The sequence below is a fragment of the Diadema antillarum genome, unplaced genomic scaffold, assembly GCF_040938485.1.
Source record: "Diadema antillarum isolate AM-2024a unplaced genomic scaffold, OU_Dant_1.0 scf00000180, whole genome shotgun sequence".
Taxonomy (NCBI): Eukaryota; Metazoa; Echinodermata; class Echinoidea; order Diadematoida; family Diadematidae; genus Diadema; species Diadema antillarum.
In genome coordinates, this window is record NW_027271069.1 from 755,755 (window position 1) to 777,469 (window position 21,715).

Here is a 21,715-nt window from a genome sequence, read left to right on the forward strand (position 1 = left end):
TGTCTGCGAAATGACATCCTAGCCAGTGACTGACCACTTTCAAACCCAAAATCAATAACTTTTAAGTCATTTTGCGACTAGTTGTCTCAGGCATTTGGGATTACATGATGTCAAGCTTCACATGAAGCCTGAATCGTCACTGTATTAGATAGATTAAGAGATTGCTGCCGCCCTTATCGAGGCGGCAACTTCTACAATTTCGGGTCCTGCTTCTGGCGAACAAAGCGCAGCGGCTTTGCGACTGTACTAGAGGGCCGCCTGGTGTCGAGTTAACCTGACTTCGCTTCGGATAGAAGAGGAAGGATAAGGAGAGGGCTTGAGTCGCATCATCACACAGAACTGAGACTGAGAGCATAACTACTCAACAGGAGACTAAAATGGCGAGTGACGGACCCGGCGGAGATCTGAAATGGGTGGTAAGCATACCATCGTGTAGGCTAGTAAAGTAGTATGGTTGGGGCACCACCTATCGACAGGGCACCTTCCCATCGACACCCTGCGTATCATGGCTGTTTGCGTATAGAACAAAAAAGTACGCGCGGGATTAAGTGTCATTAGCTATAAAAACAATAAAAACGAAGAAACGAAAATCAAACTCAAACAAACCAAGCTAAAAATTACACATCCGATCAGTAACGACGCATGGCTGTGAAATTCACGTGTATTACCTATGGCCTGTGAAATTCACGTGTATACCTATGCTGTGAAATTCACGTGTATACCTATGGAGGAGAGGGGGTGTCGATCGCAAGGTTCCCTTTTTAGCTGCGCGAAGAAAACGGAACGCACGCACTAAAATTGCGCTATTTTAAAACGGAGATTCATAATCAACGAGACGGTCACGACATTCAAAACTGCAGTATTTATGGCATATTTGAGGTAAGAATTAGGCGGATTTGTATTATATTTTTAGAATAAACAAGCTACAGATCCTTTAACTGCGACCAGCCCCAACACGCAGTGTTGGGGCTGCGCATTGTAGCAGACATGATCATGACAGGCGAAGTGTAGCGCCTAAAAATCAATATGAAATCGCAAAAATTCTGCAATATGAAGACTTACAGGTGAAGATGTAATGTTGAAGACTGACTGCGTTCAACTTTTGGTTCTGGCAATAGTCCCTTTCTGCTCGGTTTGATGAGTTAAATGCGACTCGGTCGAGAGGAACTCGGGAGAACTACATCTTATACGGTCAATGGATTTGAGATTTGTGCGCATGCGCTGGCCGTCAAGTCGTGTAGCTTTGTGGCAAGGCTTTATCATACTGTTGGCAAACCCTCTCGCTGTATATTGCGTTGCTTTCTGGGTGGGTGCGCGCGCGCAGGCCTTGTCAGAAGGCTAAACGCATTGCGACTCCGCCAGCACATGAATATTTACGTGCGCAGTGTACTGCATACTGATTTCGAAAATGGTGAATGGGATGGGGAGCTAGGACTACGGACCCGTATATGGCCGTGAAAAAAAAAACGTTTTTTCAAGATCATTGGACCAGTGTGAACAAGAACAAGGTGAACGAAGGGTATTAATTAGATAAGAATCTTATGTATACTATAAAAGTACGTTTTTTCCTCGTGATATTCGAAACTTACGGAGGTGCGAAAATCTGTGACAGACTGTGTATGTTTTTTCAAGCTTACCGATATAGCACTCTATTGACTCAGGACGCTCCCACAGTGTGTAACTGTGTATACGGAGCGTCCCGGGGTTACAGATCCTTAGGGTGTCGATACGTGGTACCCCCAACCCTACTAGAATCTAGACATTATCCATTCTTTATTTCTGATGCTACATTTAATGCGAGGTACTGATTTGAGTGATGAGACGAGTGAGCGAGGCATGGAAAAATGTTCACCTGCGAAACTGCACGCAGTTTGCAAGCGAGTGTGTGTGTGTGTGTGTGTGTGCGCGCGCGCTTGGACCTCGACTCCCACCCAGGCTTGTTTTCAAATGTCATGTTCATGTTGTATGGTTGAGTGTTATGGAAGCAGGAGCCCGTCAAAAGCATGGATATACGTCGCGTAGCAATTCGAATTACTAGCGACGTAAATAATTACGTCGCGTCGTAATTCGAATTACTACGCGACATAATTATTTGCGTCGCGTAACAATTCAAATTACTACACGACGTAATTCCGAATTACTGCTCAACGACTTCATGTCACGACATTAAATGAATTAGTGTCGTGTTGCAATTCCCAGTGCTACACAACGTAGTACAATGCGTTGTAATTCCAATTACAACGCGACGCAAATAGTTACGTTGTGTTGTAAATAAATACAACACAATGTAGTTCCGACTTACTGCTCAACGACTAACGCAGCGAATTAGCGTAGGGACGTTAATTCAACCAATGGGATCGTTCGTAATAGCGTGTGAAAACCAAGGAGGAGTGAAGCGCATGCAATCCGCTCACTGCATGCTGGTGAAAACCGAAGCTGGCTATACAGCAGGGAGGTGGAAGTTCCTTTCCACCTCCCTGCTATACAGCGAGCCATATGCATTTCATTGACAGTACAATCCTATGAAATGTTTATAACCTAAATTATAGGGCCTACATTGTATCAGAAAATATGTATTCAAGGTATACCCGCTATCCAAATAATGACAAACATGATGTAGGAAATGAGTGTCTAGCCCTTTGGCACGTGCACCATGATGCATCACTGAGGAAATAACGAACGATTTCATTGGTTGATTTAACGTCGCTACGCTAATTCGCTGCGTCAGTCGTTGAGCAGTAATTCGGAATTACGTCGTGTTGTAATTATTTACAACACAACGTAATTATTTGCGTTGTGTCGTAATTGGTATTACCACACGACGTAATTATTTACATTGTGTAGCATTATGAATTGCAACACGACACTAATTCATTTTATGTCGTGACATGAAGTCGTTGAGCAGTAATTCGGAATTACGTCGTGTAGTAATTGGAATTGTTACACGACGCAAATAATTACGTCGCGTAGTAATTCGAATAATGACACGACGTAATCATTTACGTCGTGTAGCAATTCGAATTACTACGCGACGTATATCCCTGTTTTTGACGGGCTCCTGCTTCCATAGAGTGTCCAACAGTAAACACTTCGACACCCTAATGTTTTTCTGTGAATAGATATTTAAAATATCTCACAATTTGCCTGAAATTTTACTCACAGATCACATGTATAGAAAATACTCTGAATTCACAGGCACACACTGAAAATGCGATTTGCGGTACACTCTTTCAAGATAATGGCTTCGAACGCGTGGGTTGTTATTTTGACGCACTCAGTTTCACGTAGTAGTTTTGAAACCAACACCCGTGCACCCCTACCCTCCATTTACATGTAACAATACACAATGTGAAATGAATGCAATGCTTTTCCTATGTGCCATTTTGATAATGCACGGTATCATTGTTTTGCTGTTGATCTCGTTTATTATCAGGTTTTACAGTAATATTTTGACATCTTCTACAATAATCCCCAGTGAAGAATCCCCAGTAGTCTCATGCGTGAAAGTTTGTTCTTTACCCGCAATGCTATAAAGAGGTGGTCGGTTTCAATGTACAGTGTCGATGTGTTGGACACCTACTACTGTATACTGTGGTATGTCTTAAGTCAGTGTTGTGAAGAAGAAGCACTCGTGTAAGTAGAATCTAGACAGTTCATGGTCTAAATTCTACTCTACACCCCTATACATGTAGACATCTATGTATTATCAACCTGTCCATCAACATGCAAGGCCAAGGGTTGTATGTGAACACGTCAATTTAGTTACCCACGAGTTGTGTTGTGGCAGATGTCTTTTTGACTGGTCACTGTATTTCTACCCCAGCAGAGTACACCTGTAGGTAACCTCAGCAAATCTTCGAGCCGAGGGGTAGACCCTCTAGAAGGCATGCATTGCCAAAAATAAATAAGAAATAGATAAAAAATAATAAATTAATTAAGTGAAGCCACGAAGCTTAATGCAATTTTTATCTGTACAGTTTGCTTTAAGACTTCCAGATGACTTGTAGACCTTATGCTTGGCATTTGAACATCTACATGTATTCTTGATTGGTGATACTACTAGACCTAGAGGTCTAGTTCTACAAAGTTTCAAAATTAATAGTGATTGCGATGAGTAATAAAGTTTTTCACAATTCATAAAAAAAAAATCTCAATGCATGAGGATGATGACATAGCTTCATATACAGTAGACCTAAGAATGCTTGATTGGATGCTCCAGTAAACAAAACAAAAGAAGAAAGCATGTATAAATTCTAAGCAGGTGAAAAATGTTGCTAACTTACCAGATTATGTGAGCCTCCTATGTCATCATCCTTGTTCAGTATAATTTGTTATGGGTTTTTCAGAGTATTGGTTTATCTACTCAAAGACCACAATGAATTCCACGAATCTATTTCACATATCAATTTATGTACTACTTGATGTGAAATTAAAAGAATTGTCTGGAATTCTCCTTTAAAAACTGGGAGCAGATGATGGACCAATACAGTAGTTGTAGTTCTAACCATCATGCACTATGAAACATCAGCAGGGCTGCACGCTACACTGTAACCCATTTTTTCTACTGATTCAACCTGTCTGTTGGACCAGTTTGTAGGTACCCAGTTTTCCATTTTTCACTGGTCCACTCCTGAAAACGTTACTGGTCCAACAGTGATTTTGACTGGTCAGGGACCATAGGACCAGTGCCAGTGAGCAGTGTTGCATTCAGTGTACAGTATACATACTTGTTACTCTGTGTGATAGGATTAGGAGCCAGAACTTACCAGTCCATTTAATGGTACTGTATGCTGTCATTTGGCTCATAATACCTGTCAGTGTATACAGCCACACTATATCTTTGACATCCATCCACAGGCATTTCTTTTGTCATAGCCATGGCCTTAATGGACGGATGACATTAGACCATTAGCATTACGGTATATCATGTTAATCCCTCAGGCCTGACCCCAATACTGTGGTGGAGTCTGTAGCAAAACTTTGCCTGGTGGAAAAAAAAAAGAGAAACAGAAAGGATACATTTTATTCATTAATGCAGTTGAAAATTCTACATCTAAGTTGGTGACTTACAATGGCTGCCCATGTCTTTCATCCTGTGCCCAGACTCTATTTGATAAGGAGCGAGAGAAGGAAAAGGCAGCGGCAAAGAAGGCAGAAGTCAAGACTGAGGTGAAGGAGGAGATCCCCGACCTTCCGCCATTCGGTTCCGGCGATGGCAAACCAGGTGGGAAAAAGAAGCTCTCTGTGGAGAGGATCTACCAGAAGAAGACCCAACTGGAACACATCCTTCTGCGTCCAGATACCTACATTGGTTCAGTGGAACCAGTCACAGAGGTACAGGTCCTGCCACTTCTGGGCCCTGTTTTATCAAAAGATAAAATCGATTTTAAATTTCCTTACCACACAGGCTGCCATAGACTTACAGTTGAAATCAACTATATGATCAATTTTAACTCTTCATAAAACAGGGCCCAGGAGTAACTTTAATTGCTTTTTTTCTGTCACAGTTGTGTTCCTAATGAGGTTTTTGCACTTACAGTCACAAAGCTCATTTTCAAGCAGAACTGATGTGACGCCATGGTTACATGCCCTCTTGATTTGATTGATTCAAATCTTTGATGATCTTTGTTTCATTCGTGCTCCAGTACTTCGTTTTAAAGGAAACCAAAGCTCAAATATAAATGTGGATTGAGTGAAAGTAGCAATATTAGTGGAACACATCAGTGAAAGTTGGAGTAAAATCCAAATGACATCAGGAAGTGTAGTAGTCTCCTTATCCAACGATGATGGCACAGACATTTTTAGACTTCATAACTTTTGAATAGATTGTCCGATTTTCCTCAAACCTGTACTGATGTATTCAACTGATATTGCTGCTTTCACTCAAATTCACACTAATATTTGGGCTTTGGTTTTTCGTTAAGTGAAAGGTTTGCAAATAGAAAAGTGAGGATGTAGCTGGTGGAAGAAAATTTCAACCTTACACCACTGTACATGAGTGTTAGCTGCTTTCAAGGACGTGTCATTAAGTTTGGTATTTGGACCATAAACTCAGTGCTGTGTGGAAACCTGTGTTCTGTCTTAGCAAATGAGGATCACAAATTGTAGATTTCTTGTCAGACATGATTTTCTGTTATTCTACACCAAGAGATATGTTTACTCTCTGACTCTGACTGTACTAGATGCTGATTTGCAGAAAATGAATTACTATTTCATGGAGTTTATGTATGAATTGTATAATTTAAAAGGTCCTATTGTTATATCAGAAGAAGTGGAAGTCACACCAAGAAGTCATTACCTGTTCCTCGTGTACTGATATCATGCTTCTGCAAAAATATCCTTTCAGGATCGTTCTTTCCACAAGATGTGCATCATAGAGAATACTCTTAACCAAGAAATCATTGACCTTTTCTTGCAGACAATGTGGGTAGTCGATGACGGGGTGATGGTCAACCGACCGGTCACTTTTGTGCCTGGCCTCTACAAGATCTTTGATGAAATCTTAGGTGAGACGGAGCTCTACTTTCTATTCATATTTTCTATCTCCATCAACTGGGTCACAGTGTCTGTATTGATTTACTAGTGAAAGCCGAGGACATGTTGCCAATACAGTGGGTGTACCTCCAAACTTCAGTTGTGGTTTAGATAGTAGATTTTTAATGCTTTTTGGAGGTTAACATATCTTGAATATGCTGAAAATTCTTCTATAGATCCAGAACTGATAGTGCCATGAATGTGTGGTACAGATTGTATGCATATGTACATGTAATTTCCAGTATAGATGAAGACCAGCTAATGATAGCAGTGTGGCCCACATGGATCCTTTGAGGGCTCAAAGTTTGCCGAAAAGCAGATAACCTGATTCTTGACAGGAAGTTAAAGGTGTGCTTGTGTACAAATGAGAAAAGTGATGTTTGGTTCATGGAGAAAATGCATACATGCAGTATGTGTGTACAACCGTACATGTTTGCCAAATCTATGTACATGTAGCGCTATTAATGGGTTTGATGCTAGGATCTCATGATGTTCATAAAGAGCACTATGGTCAGATTCCAAGAAGCAGGTTGTGTTAAAATGCAATTGTGCTCAATGTTATTATTTATTGTTGATTAATTGAGACAGATTTATCAAGTTTGCAATATGTAGATATGCCATTGAAGGTGAAAATCCAAAGTTGTACAAGTACAACTTGTATTGTAGATGATGCTGACCCTGTACCAATTTCCATTTCAATGTCCAACTTTTTTAAACAGTTCATCTTATATTGTATATTCTGCAATGCATCTTCTCCCCACAGTGAATGCTGCTGACAACAAGCAAAGAGACCCAAATATGAATTGCATCAAGATCACCATTGACAAGTAAGACCCTGTTTGATTAAAAAGTCTTTCAGCTTTTGATTGTGTAGCAGTTTGCCACCTCCTTGTATCATCAAATCAAACACGCTTTGCTGGACTCATTTGCTTTTTGTTGTTTTCAAGAGTCAGGTAGAGGAGATACAGCTAAATTCTCACAATTCTTTCAGTTATGACAGTTTTGTACAGTTTTTAGCATGTCCATTCATCCTTTTATTTTTCATGTAATTTATCTGTCAGCATGGATTTTACCATTAATGTACTGAAAAGAATGGATCCATTTCTTTCAAATTAAGAGGCTTCATCATTGCATCTTTACATACAGGGTGTATCAAAAAAAAGTTACACTTTAAAAAAAATTGTCTAAATTCCATTTCAAAATATTGGGAAGATTTTTTCATATAAGTGGATGCCCAATAGTCTAATCTATCAAGTGCAATCAACAAAACAAATTTTGTTCACGCTTGACTGAACACCGACGCTCTTTGTCCAGAGTGTGAAAAATGGCTCGCGCCAAATTGAAAGAAGATGGGAAATTCAGCCAGAAGCCCAAATAGGTGTTCTCATTCAAACAAATTGCTCTTTTGCTCACAGTTTTGATTATGTTATGATAGTTAAGGAATTTTCTGACAATTTTCTGTCACATTTTAAATGATTCCATTGTGTTACGGAAGGTTGATTAACAACATCAAGATCTTTTAAGCACGGTTATCACAAATCATGCACAGACATATCGAACCCACATGCCAGTCACTCATTCAAGAAGAAAAGTACAAAAGTAATGCATCGTCAGATCATTCAATCAATACAATCAGTCAAATCAATCCAATCAATCAAGCATTCAATCAATCGATCCATCAATCAATCAATGAATCAGTCAGTCACAATTGTATGTATGTTTTATAAAAAGTAGCAGATTGACATAGGGAATATCACCCCCCCCCCCCCCCCCCCCGTGGCTTAAAGGCTAATCAATGTTTGAAAAACTTATTTATTTGTTGATTTATTCATTCAATCAGCCAATTGATTATTTCTATGATTGAAAAGTGATTAATTGATTATTGAGTTGATTCACTAATTGAACGACTCAATGACTAACTAGCAATTATTTTGGTTGGTGTAGTGATGGGTTGATTAATTGATTAATTGAGTGATTGATTGATTGGTTGATTGATTGGTCAATCAGTTGATTGATTAATAGGATGAATGATTTGAATTTTGATGAATTTAGTACCATTACCACATTAATGAATAACTGCCATATGGTATTGACATGTCCGTTTATTGTGAAAACTGTGCTTTGAAGATCTTAAAGTAATTACACACTCTAATTTTCATCAATTGATTCAGAAATGAAATCATTAAAATTACGATAAAACTGACAAAAAAATCTCAGACTGTCATAACATAATCAAAGCTTTAAGCAGAAAAGCAATTTGTTTGAATAGGAGCACTTATTTGGACCGCTGACTGAATTTTCCATCTTCTTTCAATTTGGCGCAAGTCATTTTTCACACTCTGGACAAAGAACGTCAGTGTTCAGCCAAGCGTGAATAAAAGTTCATTTTGTTGATTGCACTTGATAGATGAGACTATCGGGCATCCATAAATGTGAAAATATCTTCAAAATATTTTGAAGTGTAATTTAGACAATTTTTTCAAAAGTGTAACTTTTTTTTGATACACCCTGTATATGCTGAAATTTTTGAACACGATGCAGTAATGTGTTTTCTGTGTGTCTTGTGTAGGGAACAGAATCTGATCAGTATCTGGAACAATGGCAAAGGCATCCCAGTGGTCGAGCACAAAGGGGAGAAGATGTTTGTGCCAGAGATGATCTTTGGACACCTCCTCACATCCAGTAACTATGATGACACAGAGAAAAAAGTAACAGGTATGTGCCATGATGCATTCAATATGTCATACAGTAGTGTTTTTGCAGGATTTGTTGCAAGATTCCTTGAGAAAATATGATGAATGCCACCATCAACGCGAATGTTTATTTTAAAGATGTGATAGTTCTTCTGAAAATTGGAGGTCAAACTGTATAATGAGTCCTTGCACCCTATTAGTACATAGATCATAAGATTCAAGAATTGTTTGCCAGCCAAAGAACACTGAGTTGCTCTAATCATACTTTGCAAACAGTGTGTGATTGTGTTTTATAAATCTTATAGGCATTTTGTACGGTGTTTGAAATATCTGAGCAGCAATGTTCCACATGCTTACAGAGTGATGTGAAATTGTACAAATTTAGAATTAGGGTGGAAAATAATGCTGAATGCTTCAAAAAGCAACAATCTATGAGTGGCCAGATGTATAAGTCTCTAAACTCTTGTCTGCTGGAAGTGTTTCAGTTTTTTCATGCATTTGATTATCAACACACTACTACATCAGCAAAGTTAGGCAGTGCCTGAAATTGAGGCAACACACTGTGTGAACAGTGTTTTTAATGCGTAGTTCTGTTTTCTGTCACTTTCCTGTGCCACTGATGTATTGTTTGCTCTCTACTTGAGCTGATACACTCCAGTTATATTCTTTGATGTCTTTCATTAAGCAAAATGATCTTGTGTTGACAGGTGGCAGAAATGGCTACGGTGCAAAGCTGTGCAACATCTTCAGTACAAAGTTCACTGTGGTCACCGCATGCAAAGAGTACAAGAAGAAATTCAAGCAGGTTAGTCAATAAAAATTATCTGTCGCTCAATTCCCAGCAGCATTTGCTGCAGCATCTCTTGAAATGATTCAGACAACGCTGTCAAAATGAACGGGAGTTCAGATGGGAGAGTTTGCTGTGTACTGTAAAGCAAGAAATTTTTGCAAATTGAAGCCTATGATCTTTTTCACAGCATGAAATTTTAGCTACTGTAATTGCCACTGGCATTCAATGTATAATGTAGACAAGAGCTTTCGTATGCATTTTTATTTTGCGAATCTTTGCTCTCACGAAATTTGCGAAATTCAAATGCATGCGAAAATTTATGGTTTCACAGTATATATCCCGGAACTAGTCACTGCTGCATTTTGTGATCAGACAAAGAGATAGGGAGGGAGACCATGACAGACGGAAATATCAAGTTAGCATTGTAGACATCACAGGTGGAAAGAAATAATGAAGGCAAGAAAGACAGTTAGAAAGGTACATGTGGAGGGAAGGCATTCTGTTGCATCAGTTTTTACCATTTTACACAGTCGAGCACTTTTCCTTTTGACTGCTTTTTATGTTATGTGTGTTTAGAGTGTTATGTATTTTCTTTTCTTCTCTTGTCATTTGCCTCTAGAAGATCTGCCAAATATTGATTCAGATTTTAGTTTCTATTATGTCAAGTAAATTAGTTCCATGGAAGGACGTAGCCTATTTCCGTGAGTTATTTTCTTACTTGAGCAAGAAATGATAGAAAAAAAAAGAACTTGATCTAACAGTTTTCAGCTTATAAAATTTGTTAATATGCAGTACAGAATGTGAGAAGAAAAGAAAGAAAAATAATCTGACACATTTTGCATTTTTCTTAGAAATGGATAGATGAATGGTAGTTTGTATTATGGTGTGATACGCAATTTCAAATATTCTAATCCTTACACTTTTATTTTGTTGCCATACCGTTTCAGTCGTGGCACACAAATATGTCAAAGACGAGTCCACCAAAGATCACTCCGTTCGACGGGACTGACTTCACAGAAGTGACCTTTTGCCCTGACCTTGCCAAGTTCAAGATGGAAGAGCTGGATGCAGACGTCCTTGCACTGCTGACCCGTAGGGCCTATGACGTTGCTGGGTGTAGCAAGGGATTGAAGGTGTTTCTCAATGGCAAGCGCCTTGGGGTAGGTACTCAGCAAAACAAAAGCCAAGGTAGTTGGCTTTTATTTTACTACCTTCTTGATTGTTAGTGCCTGAATGTCATAAATGAACTGTTATGATGTCAGAGGAAGAGATTTTGTGCAGTTTAACCAGTTGTGTGTGAAATATTATGGCATTGCTTTCATTCTTTCAGGTCTTTCATGATTTGAGTATATGAGCACTATCATGCTTCATTCTTTCCAATTACTGGATTTCATTATTTTGTGTCTCCTATTAAAAGTTTTACTTGCTTCCTGAGTCGCCAATGTGTGGAAACTCCCTACTAGCCCAGTTTGGGTTTTTTTTTTTCTCTTTGTTTATGATGCAGTTCTCCCTCATACAAAATGTGTGATCAAGGAACGGAATCAATCGCTTCTTCAAGACTAGAAAAATATGGGAATTCCATTAGCTTTGTGACAAATATACTTGCAATATGTACCAACTACTACACACTTCTGACAGTGTTTTTTGCCTGCATCCACAAGTGACATCACTGATATTGTTCAGAAACTTTGCATTCAAGAGATTACACAGATTTGTTTGTTTTGTTTTCATTGGCATGATAATTTTTCAGAGCATGACAGAATACAGTGCACTCCCGTTATAACAAACACGGTTATAGCAAAGTTCTCTGCACAACAAAGTGTTCTTTGTTCAATGTTCTTTCTGTACTTCACTGTACAGCTTTAACAAAATTTCAGTATTGATAACAAGATAGAACTTCCAGTCCCAAGGACTTTGTTATAATGGGAATCGCCTGTACTCACTTGATGAAAGGCATTTGGTAATGTTCCATTGACTCACAGTATATCTATCTGCTCTGGGGATCTCAATGTAGGTCAATGGGTTCAAGTCCTATGTGGACATGTACGTGAAGGACAAGGAGGATGACACAGGGCGTCGCCTGAAGGTGGTCCACGAGCAGGTGAACCCAAGGTGGGAGGTCTGCGTATGTCTCAGTGACAAGGGTTTCCAGCAAGTCAGTTTCGTCAACAGCATTGCAACCACCAAGGTAAGGTTGGATACAAGGCAACCTCATTATAATGAGGACCTGTGAACTCATGACAATTACCTTGTTATATCAGGTTTCTCACTATATCAGGATACAGTGACAAAGAAATATAGTGTTGGGATCTGCAAAACCATCCTGTTTGAGGAGTGTTTTGTTATATCCAACATCTTTATTACAAGGTTCCACTGTATGGGGATTGTCATGGCCAATATTGTTTGATGTTTATAAAGCTGTTTGTTTGTTGAAGCACTTTGTTAGTTGAAGCTCTGTGGTATGTTGGATTGGGCTCTGGAAGGTGTAGGGTTCAAATCCTGCCTGATGCTCTCGTCCTTGGACAAGATGTTTTATTCGCCATGTCTCTCTCGACCCAGGTGTATAAATGGGTACCTGGCAGTGCTAGGGTAATAATAATGACAGGGCCCCCTGGGAGAGCAGTGCTAGTATTTTAGAGGCTACCCTGGGTAAATAAGACCATATCTTACATTACAATCATTATCATTATTATTAGTGACCTGTATTCTATCAAAAAATTTATGCTTTGCAGAAATTCTGCTATCAGTGTTGGTTTAGATTATTAAAGAAAGAAATGTAATGTAGATATGTATATCTCATATTCACACCCTTATGTCTTTGTATGTGTTGACATGTAAGAACTCTTGCAGTTGGCTCTCTGTGTTGCTTTGCTTTAGTATTGACAGAAATGCTTATGATACATTATGTAGGGTGGACGCCATGTGGACTATGTAGCAGACCAGGTGGTGAACCAGCTGATAGAGACAGTGAAGCGAAAGAACAAAGCAGGGATCAACATCAAGCCATTCCAGGTTTGTATTACATGAATAGGTAGAATGGGTAAAATATGAGAAAATTTGTTATTGTATCCTGATGACTCTTGATTCCATTATGGCATGGCATTGTATTTGTAATATCTTTACAACTTAACTCTATCTTTACATCCACTGGAACCATTCTTGATCAAAAGTCAGGTTCTCACTCTTGACTTTTTGTGGCTGTTATAAAATTGTATAGTTGCCTTTGTATTCTACAGTCTGGGCTGGAGCTGTACTGCCTTTCTTGTTGTAGGCTCCTCCATTTTCCAGGCTAGATTTTATATCAGTGTCATATGAAATATGATATGGCTTTGTCTTTTGTTGCTGCAGGTTCGAAGCCATATATGGGTGTTTGTGAACTGTTTGATTGAGAATCCATTATTTGACTCGCAGACCAAGGAAAACATGACCCTCCAGGTCAAGAAGTTTGGTTCTTCGTGCAAGCTCAGCGAGAAATTCATCAAGGCTGTAAGTCCTGTCTCTTTTGGTGTTCCTTGCTCACCACACTAAGGCACAACAGTAATATGTCACATTAGACTTTGAGAAATGCAGTGTGAAGCCAAAATATGTGTGAGTGTATGAATTTTATTCTTTAACTAATTGTTCAAGCTAAAATGTATCAAGTGCAGTAAGCAAATTTGCAGCACTTGCTTCATACACATGTATTGCAGTACATGTAAAGACTCATGTCAGAAGTCCCATTTTAGAGGCAGTATGCTGACATGCGGGCCAAGAGGCTTTAAAGTCTTTTTTTGTAAAGTCATCCATTTGTAGTCCAGGGTCCAGCCTCTGTGACTTTCAAAGCTATCTATTAAAAAAAAATGGAAAAATGAAACCATCTCTTTGATTTTAAATAGATGCAGCAAAAGTTCAATGAGATTATAAGATAGAGGAAGTGCATTTTGCATTGACAGCAGTCAGCACTAATAGGAGAGTAAGAAGAGATAAACGAGAGACAAACAGTTGTTTCAGAATATCACCTTCTTTTGAGATTCCAAAATAAGATTGCAGAAAGGTGCACACAAAGTGATTTTACCTGTATTAGTTTTTAACAGTAGATTTTGAAAAAAAAAGAAAAGAGACATGTAGATATTTAAGTGATGTAAAGATTTCATCCATGTTCTACTTTATAGTATATTGCTTTCAAGAAGATATGCCATACAAGAGTAAAGAGTGAAGTAATGTGTATTTTATGAAATCTCTTTTTCTCTCTCCTCCCCCACCCCCCCCCTGCCATTTTTTCCTTTTTTTTTCTTCTTTCTTTTCTTAATCCTATATTCAGGCCACAAATTGTGGCATTGTGGAAAACATCTTGTCTTGGATGAGGTTCAAAGCCCAGGTGAGTATTTGTCTTTCCAGTAAGATTTCAAAGTGATATGACTTGAATGCTGAAATGATAAGTATCACAGATAGAAAGAGATGGGGACAAACGGACAAAAACACCTGCCATATCTTTTCTCCCAAAGCTCTTGATTAATGAATGTGGTTAAGGGCTTAGATGTGTTTATGGAGTGGTAGTCTTTGTCTTTTGATTTCTTTCCTCATGTATGGAATGACATCTCTCAATGTGCATGCTTTGCCAATTGTTGCGCAAACCGCTGTTGGCAAGGTCGCTTCTCGTCTCGCCCACCAGAAGTAGAGGGGGAACTAAGAGATCTAAATGGAGTTCATCCATCCTCTGTCTATCATAAATGTTATAGGGGTTAAACCTGTAAGACTCTAATGTGACAAATAACTTCCAACTGCTTGTCCATTCACAACCAAACTTGAGTCGAGAGATGCATGTGGGGTCTGATGCTGTCCCAGAATCGGACACAGAGGTCAAAGGTTATTTAAGGTCACAAGTTGTAGGTTACCTACATGTGCAAGACTCATGACAATTAATCTTTACATCCTTTATCCACTGGCAACCAAACTTGGGGCAGGTATGGAATGGGAGTGTCTTAATCATATAGTGCTGTATGAGAAAGTACCTGCTATTTCAGGTCAAAGGTCATTCAGGACAGCATGTTAAAGTTTGATGAAGAGACGCTCATATGACTAATTCCAAATTGACGCAAGTGTATGAAGCAAAGTCTGGTCATTTTCTAAATACACTCTATATTGCTTAGAGAGGGAAAGAAGGTATTCTTCAGCCTTTAAAGATGCTACTTGAGTCTCACTATTCCATAAAAAAAAATAATAATAATAATTTGATATCTTGTTCCCAATAGAGCCAACTGGACAAGAAGTGCCACTCCTCCAAGCACTCCAAGATTAAGGGAGTCCCCAAGCTGGATGATGCCAATAATGCCGGCGGACGCAACTCATCAAACTGCACCCTGATCCTGACTGAGGGAGACTCGGCCAAGTCTCTGGCAGTCAGCGGACTGGGAGTGGTCGGGCGTGACAACTTCGGGGTGTTCCCCCTCAGGGGAAAGGTGTTGAACGTCAGAGAGGCCACCCATAAGCAGGTGAATCAAGTTCTTGCAATTGCATGGCTAAACTGGTCTACTCGAAGTGCTGGGTGTTTTCTAGTCTGTGTTCTAGGGGATTTATCTGTCTTTAGGTCAGATATATTACTTCAGAACTTACAATGACAAATCAAAGGAAACAAGTTGATATGAGCAAGTAGCATGTTCTTTGGGCCCATTGTGAAATATAAAGCTCTTCTACTTTACTCTTGCCTGTAAGCCTATAAAGTCAATGAGTTTCAAGCATAACCCCTTCTATATCAAAATTTTGACAAAGTTAAAGCTTATGACAGCAAAATCCCATATGTAAATCAAAGCTGTCTTTCTGTCACCTTCTTCTGGAATTAAAATATGGTTTTCTTTTACTTTTTCACTCTTATAATAGATAGTTGTCCTATTAGTACCCTCAAGTGATGACATTTCTTTCTTTTTATTTTCATTTTTCGTCTTGCAGATCATGGAGAATGCTGAGATCAACAACATCATCAAGATCCTGGGCCTGCAGTATAAGCACAAGTACGACTCTCCCGAGTCGCTGCGCACCCTCCGCTACGGCCGCCTCATGATCATGACCGATCAGGACCAGGATGGATCCCACATCAAGGGACTCCTCATCAACTTCATTCACAGCAACTGGCCCCAGCTGCTCCAGCACCAGTTCCTTGAGGAGTTCATCACCCCCATTGTCAAGGTGCCTTGTTGTGTTTGCTCAGTCCCATACATTGATTTCTTGTCGTGACAATCTTTTCTCTATTCCCCCATTTCTCCCCCCCCCTTCTGTTCTCTTTAAAAACCCAGTACAGATGCAAAGAGCTTAAATCTCAATACTCCATGACATCTTAGTTAGCATTTGTACAATTATAGATTTATTTTGCCTGTTAGTGCATCAGCTGTTGTGACACTTTGTCATTTGAATCATAATGATGTGTCTGTTTCACGAAATGTATTGTTTTCATAAAGCTGTTGTGTTGATAGGTGAATTATATCTGTGTCTATGAGGTTTGTATTTTAAAGAAATGAACTAATTGACAGGCAAACTCTTTGTGCCATTGAAAATTGGACAAAGGCCTTTAAGATTTCAAAGAAACTGTGCTAGTTTATGAGAGAAGTGAAGAAGGGCAGGGATGCAATCTGATGTTAAAGTCATGTCTGTAATTCTCAATCTCTCCCCTCCCCCATCCCATCAATCAGGCAAGCAAGCCTAGCGAGACAACGATGTCCTTCTACTCCCTGCCAGAGTTTGAGAGATGGAAAGATGAGACGGCCAACTGGAAGACATGGAAGGTCAAATACTACAAAGGTTTGTCCTCCTCTTCTCAGGTTATGAAAAAAGGGGGAAAAGCAGGAGACTGCTGAGTTTCAATGTAAGTTTTTTAGGATATCATCTGAAATGATGAATTAGATTGATTACTCAGTATTTGTTATGTGTGTGAATTGCAGAAAAGAGGTTTTTGTGGGTTTTTTAAAGTCAATTTACATGATTGTAATTACATGTTGTCGCTCTTGCACAAGAATATATGTGTGAGCAGAAATATTCTGCTTCTTGTGTGGTTGGAAAAAGTTATAGAAACATAAAATAGCATTGAAGGAAAGGAATATCTCCACTCATTTGCTCTCTCCCTAACTTCTATAAATATTTTTTTCAGTTTTGATTACACAGCATTCAGTGACCAATCCTACTGCAATTTGACTTACAATGAGAATTGTGCCAGACACTTGTCGTTGTATGGTATACAAATGATACACGGGTCTGAGTATGTCAGTAGGAATTGTGTGCATAAGGTAACTATGTAATTCTTAACCTACAAGGTAAAGCTGAGTGGGTGTAGACTAAATTCCATAATTACTGCATGCACACTATTCCCTCTGACTTGACACATGAATAGACATGTGCATCATCTGTTTTATAGAACGGGAGACAAATTTTGCAAGAAATCCATGGTTTGATCATGTAACCTGATGTCAGATTTACTGGATGCTTTTCTTTTTTGGCTTGCCACAGACAAAAACATGCATCTAATGCTTTCAACCATGCATTAAGTAATTACTGGATGCATGGTATATTTACTGGATGCATGGTTAGCTAACCAATAGGCATCTCTAGCTGAATGCGCGTATGCTAGCATAATATGTGAACTCTTGCTACAAGTTTGCGATAACATGTTTACAGTGGCTATTGTTAGTGAGGCAACATGCAGCCAGTAAAGATCTACACCCAGCTCTCGACCAATTAGATCGCAGGATTGTTTTTACCTGTTCTGTAATATGGCATGATGTTGTGATATGAGACCTGTCTCTATCTGTCTCTAGGTTTGGGAACCAGCACAGCCAAGGAGGCCAAAGAATACTTCAGTGACATGCAGAAACACAGAATCCCTTTTGAGTACACAGGCCCAGATGACGATGCAGCCATTGTTTTGGTGAGTACATGATACAGTGGCTGATCCAGGTGGGGGTGCACAGGGCACGCCCCCCCCCCCCCTTTAATTTTGTAAAGACGCCCCCCTCTTTACGGAATTTCTGGATCCGCCCCTGCAATAGGTGTATACAGTCAATGACATCGCTGTGGACTTCTCACCATAAGTATCACTGCAGTGTGATTTCAAACCTACACACTTGTATGTGTCATTGATGTTTACAATATCTGTCTGCAGAAGAAATCACAGAAGTTTGTTATTGAGCGTAGTCACAAAACTCTTGACGTTTGAATTGATTGAATTGTGGCAGATGCTTTATTTGGAATGTTTGAGTACAAGATGGATTCTGTACCAGCTGAATTCACACACACACACATGCATATTTGCATTGCTTATCAATGAGTTATCCATCATTTTCTCACATGCGTATACTGTAGTGCTATAAACAATGTCAACATTGCCAATACAAAGTGATAGGTAATCCATATCATGTACTATAGTATGGGGTTTTATTTCACCTAAGTAACTTGCTAGTGTTAGTTTAGTTACATTATATGCAGAGATAAAAGCCACTGTGTATCATTTGGAGCAGTGTCAATAAAAAATGTTCGTTATCACATTTGATGTACCGGTATATGCATAGTTCAGTTGTACTAAAGCTGTTTTGGGTTGTTTTTTTTTTTTTTTTTTCATCTGCAAATGGTAAATAATGCCTTTAATGCCTTTTCTTATATTTCAATGACTTTTTTTTCTTTGGTTTCCTTTGCAGGCTTTCAGTAAGAAGAAAGTAGAAGATCGCAAGGTGTGGCTAAGCGAGTGGCTGGAAGAACGGAGACGGAGGAAAGACGCTGGACTTGGAGAGGTAAAAACACAGCAGTGATGGGTCTGTGGATTCGATAACATTTACTAGCTCAAAGGGTTTGTCTTTCATTTGCTAAACGACATTTCCCAAAGATATTTTGAGGATGAGAGTGTGCATTCCAGAGCATGTATCGTAGTGAAGATCTTATTTCCTTCGTGTGTGGCATTGAGAATTTCAGAGCATTTGCTTTAAGTGTCCAGGGCGTCATCCAGTGTTCTGTCACACAAGAAGCCTTCCTCAGTTGTAATTAGAGTTTTTGCATTGAACATTTGTATAGCTTGAAATGTTGTGTGGTGTTTGTTTGTTTTTTTCAGACATGAAAGCTTGCACTTGTTACTGTGGTAACCCACTAAGAGGAACTAGATGTGCTTTGCCAAATCAATATATTGACACCTCCTAGTCAATCTATTTTAGAGGAAGAAAGAGGACAGATTGGGAAGGTTGAAGGTAGTTGTGTACATAGAATGAGCTTCCACTGAACTGTGGATCCAGCAGGAGTGAAGATGTATGTTGAGGGCTAAGACTAGACACAAGAACGTTCACAAAGCAGTATTAGAACTGTGTTTCACTAAATTCACATATCATGCTTTAAAGATTGACAGTGCTTCGTGTTTTCAAAAACATTGACAAAAAGGAGCAAGTGCTTTGATGGTCTTTTTCGCTACTCTGTATCAAGGTGATACACATTGACAAAAGCAAGTGCTATATTGCTGTACTTTGTAACAGGCATTGATACGAATTACGGTAATTACTCGCTTCTTTGTCCCATATTTACAGCTGTACCTGTACCAGAAGGACACAGAGAAAGTCAGCTACAATGATTTCATCAACAAAGAGCTGGTTCTCTTCTCCAACGCAGACAACGAACGTTCCATCCCCTCCATGGTTGACGGTAAGATCAGCGAACACTCATCTACTGTATACGCCATATATTTTGAGGGTTGTTACTTTTGTGAATATCGCGAGTCAGGAGCTATTTGTGAATTTCACAATGAACATAATTTTGATCCAGACATGAATGCAACATGTATGTGTACATTTCTCTACCCATTGCTGTACTCTATGATCGCGAATTGAACCACTCACAAAATCCTCAGGAAGTCCCAATTTGCACAAAATTAGACTCCCTAAATATATGACGTACACAGAACTTCTGCTCCCTCTCTCATCTACAACCATCAAAGACATTGTTTTCTGTCGTGTATCCTTCTTATACAGTGTAGTGTGTGTTTTTCAAACACGGAAGTTGACTCTCTGTATAAAATGTTCGATATTTGATCTTTCACTAGAATGTTATTCTATTGTGGCCTAACCGTGATTTTTGTCATTTCATTCTGCTCGGGCTGTGCAGGCTTGAAACCCGGTCAGCGCAAGGTCCTCTTCACCTGTTTCAAGAAGTACGAGAAGAAGGAGGTGAAGGTTGCCCAGATGGCTGGTGCAGTGGCAGAGCTATCTGCCTACCATCATGGTGAGGTAAGTATCACTGCCTCGGCTGCTTCCTGCTTCCACACCTTGATGGGGCATAACACTGCCTACCTATTCTTTCCCTTGACTCATGTTTTATCCATTTTCTACTCCCCCCCCCCCCCATCTTTTCTGCCATGCCATGCTCCTCTATTCCTGGGAGGACAAAGATGGACATATATTATGTGAACAGTAAAGATGTCGCTGTGTGAATGTTGTGAAAGAAGCGAAACCCAGTGGGTTATCTGTTGTTCGATCTCAAAAGCCCATTGCATGTATATGGGTGAGATGCTTGGGATGTACCCTTGTGAGTAGTTGCTACTTGACATACAACCTGAGTAGTCTTGAGGAAGTTTCAGCTATGAGTAAATGGTGTGCAAATAGTAAGCTGATGGTACAGAATTTTGCATGAGTTTGAAAGTCCTAACTTGATAATCATAACGACTTGGTGGTATTAGAACACTCAATCTTTTGCATTCCTCGTCCATTTCAGTAATCTGCCAGCCATATGTTTGAATGAAAATTTGTTTGCATCCCGCCATCTTTAGTACAAAGAGCATGAGGCGGAAGTATTGCCAGTCATGACAATATTGTAAAAGACTTCATGGAATTGAGAATGTAATGGGGCATTGCAATACCAACAGAGTTCTTCCAAACAATTCATTTGACCGAGAGAAAAGAAGGGGAGAGTATGATCATGCGTTGAACTAGTACATACTACCAAGTGATTAATTCAGTAGAATTCTCAGTATGTGTTATGGTGAATTGAGGCTGAGTAGATTACAGTTGGGTGGATGAAACATCGATGAAAGCTGACATAAAGCGGTTCAATAGTTTACTGACCCCTTCACTCCCTAACTCTCCATGGGCAGCAATCCCTGATGAGCACCATCATAAACCTGGCCCAGAAGTTTGTGGGCAGCAACAACCTCAACCTGCTGCAGCCCATCGGTCAGTTTGGCACCCGGCTGCACGGTGGCAAGGATGCTGCCAGCCCCCGTTACATCTTCACCCAACTCAGGTGAGTTGTTGTTCCTTGCTTCCTGTGGGCGTGAGGAAAAACGAGAAATAATAAGATTGTGTGGAAATTCTTGATTTTCATTTTCTTTTAGTATGCAATCAGAAAACACTTGTGTATGTTTTCAAATGAAGATGAACAAGGTATGCCAATAATCATTTAAAGATAAGAGTTGGAAAATGCCACTAACCTCTTTTTTGTATAAAAGTGCATCGAAAGTTAATAAATTGAGGTATATTTACATGTATGAATCCTTCCAAGTTGCCTATGATGAAGCTTGATTGCTCATAACACATCGCATGGACGTGGAGGAAAAAAATGGTTCACTATCATTTTCATTATTGCCGGGAAATGTAGCTCATCTGAGTTGTGTGTAGTGAAGAAGTGATAGAAATCTAGTGGCTTCAGAACCCATTGTAAGCGAGCCCAAATTCGTGCAGGGTGCATTCGGGTTAACACCTTGCAT

At 39.5% G+C, this 21,715-nt stretch overlaps 1 protein-coding gene across 1 annotated transcript in view; it reads left to right on the top strand.

Moving 5' to 3' along the window:
- LOC139723066 (DNA topoisomerase 2-alpha-like) overlaps window positions 1-21,715 on the top strand; it is a 36,193-nt gene continuing 14,478 nt past the window's right edge. The window contains exons 1-19 of the mRNA XM_071634340.1: window positions 1-416; window positions 5,104-5,334; window positions 6,419-6,506; window positions 7,298-7,361; window positions 9,104-9,249; window positions 9,935-10,032; window positions 10,965-11,177; window positions 12,032-12,205; window positions 12,928-13,029; window positions 13,366-13,503; window positions 14,318-14,374; window positions 15,249-15,488; window positions 15,943-16,179; window positions 16,680-16,788; window positions 17,799-17,908; window positions 18,675-18,767; window positions 19,545-19,659; window positions 20,119-20,240; window positions 21,104-21,252. Of these exons, the coding sequence (XP_071490441.1) occupies window positions 378-416; window positions 5,104-5,334; window positions 6,419-6,506; window positions 7,298-7,361; window positions 9,104-9,249; window positions 9,935-10,032; window positions 10,965-11,177; window positions 12,032-12,205; window positions 12,928-13,029; window positions 13,366-13,503; window positions 14,318-14,374; window positions 15,249-15,488; window positions 15,943-16,179; window positions 16,680-16,788; window positions 17,799-17,908; window positions 18,675-18,767; window positions 19,545-19,659; window positions 20,119-20,240; window positions 21,104-21,252 (2,525 nt within the window). The 5' untranslated portion in view covers window positions 1-377. The remainder of the gene's footprint in view (window positions 417-5,103; window positions 5,335-6,418; window positions 6,507-7,297; window positions 7,362-9,103; window positions 9,250-9,934; window positions 10,033-10,964; window positions 11,178-12,031; window positions 12,206-12,927; window positions 13,030-13,365; window positions 13,504-14,317; window positions 14,375-15,248; window positions 15,489-15,942; window positions 16,180-16,679; window positions 16,789-17,798; window positions 17,909-18,674; window positions 18,768-19,544; window positions 19,660-20,118; window positions 20,241-21,103; window positions 21,253-21,715) is intronic.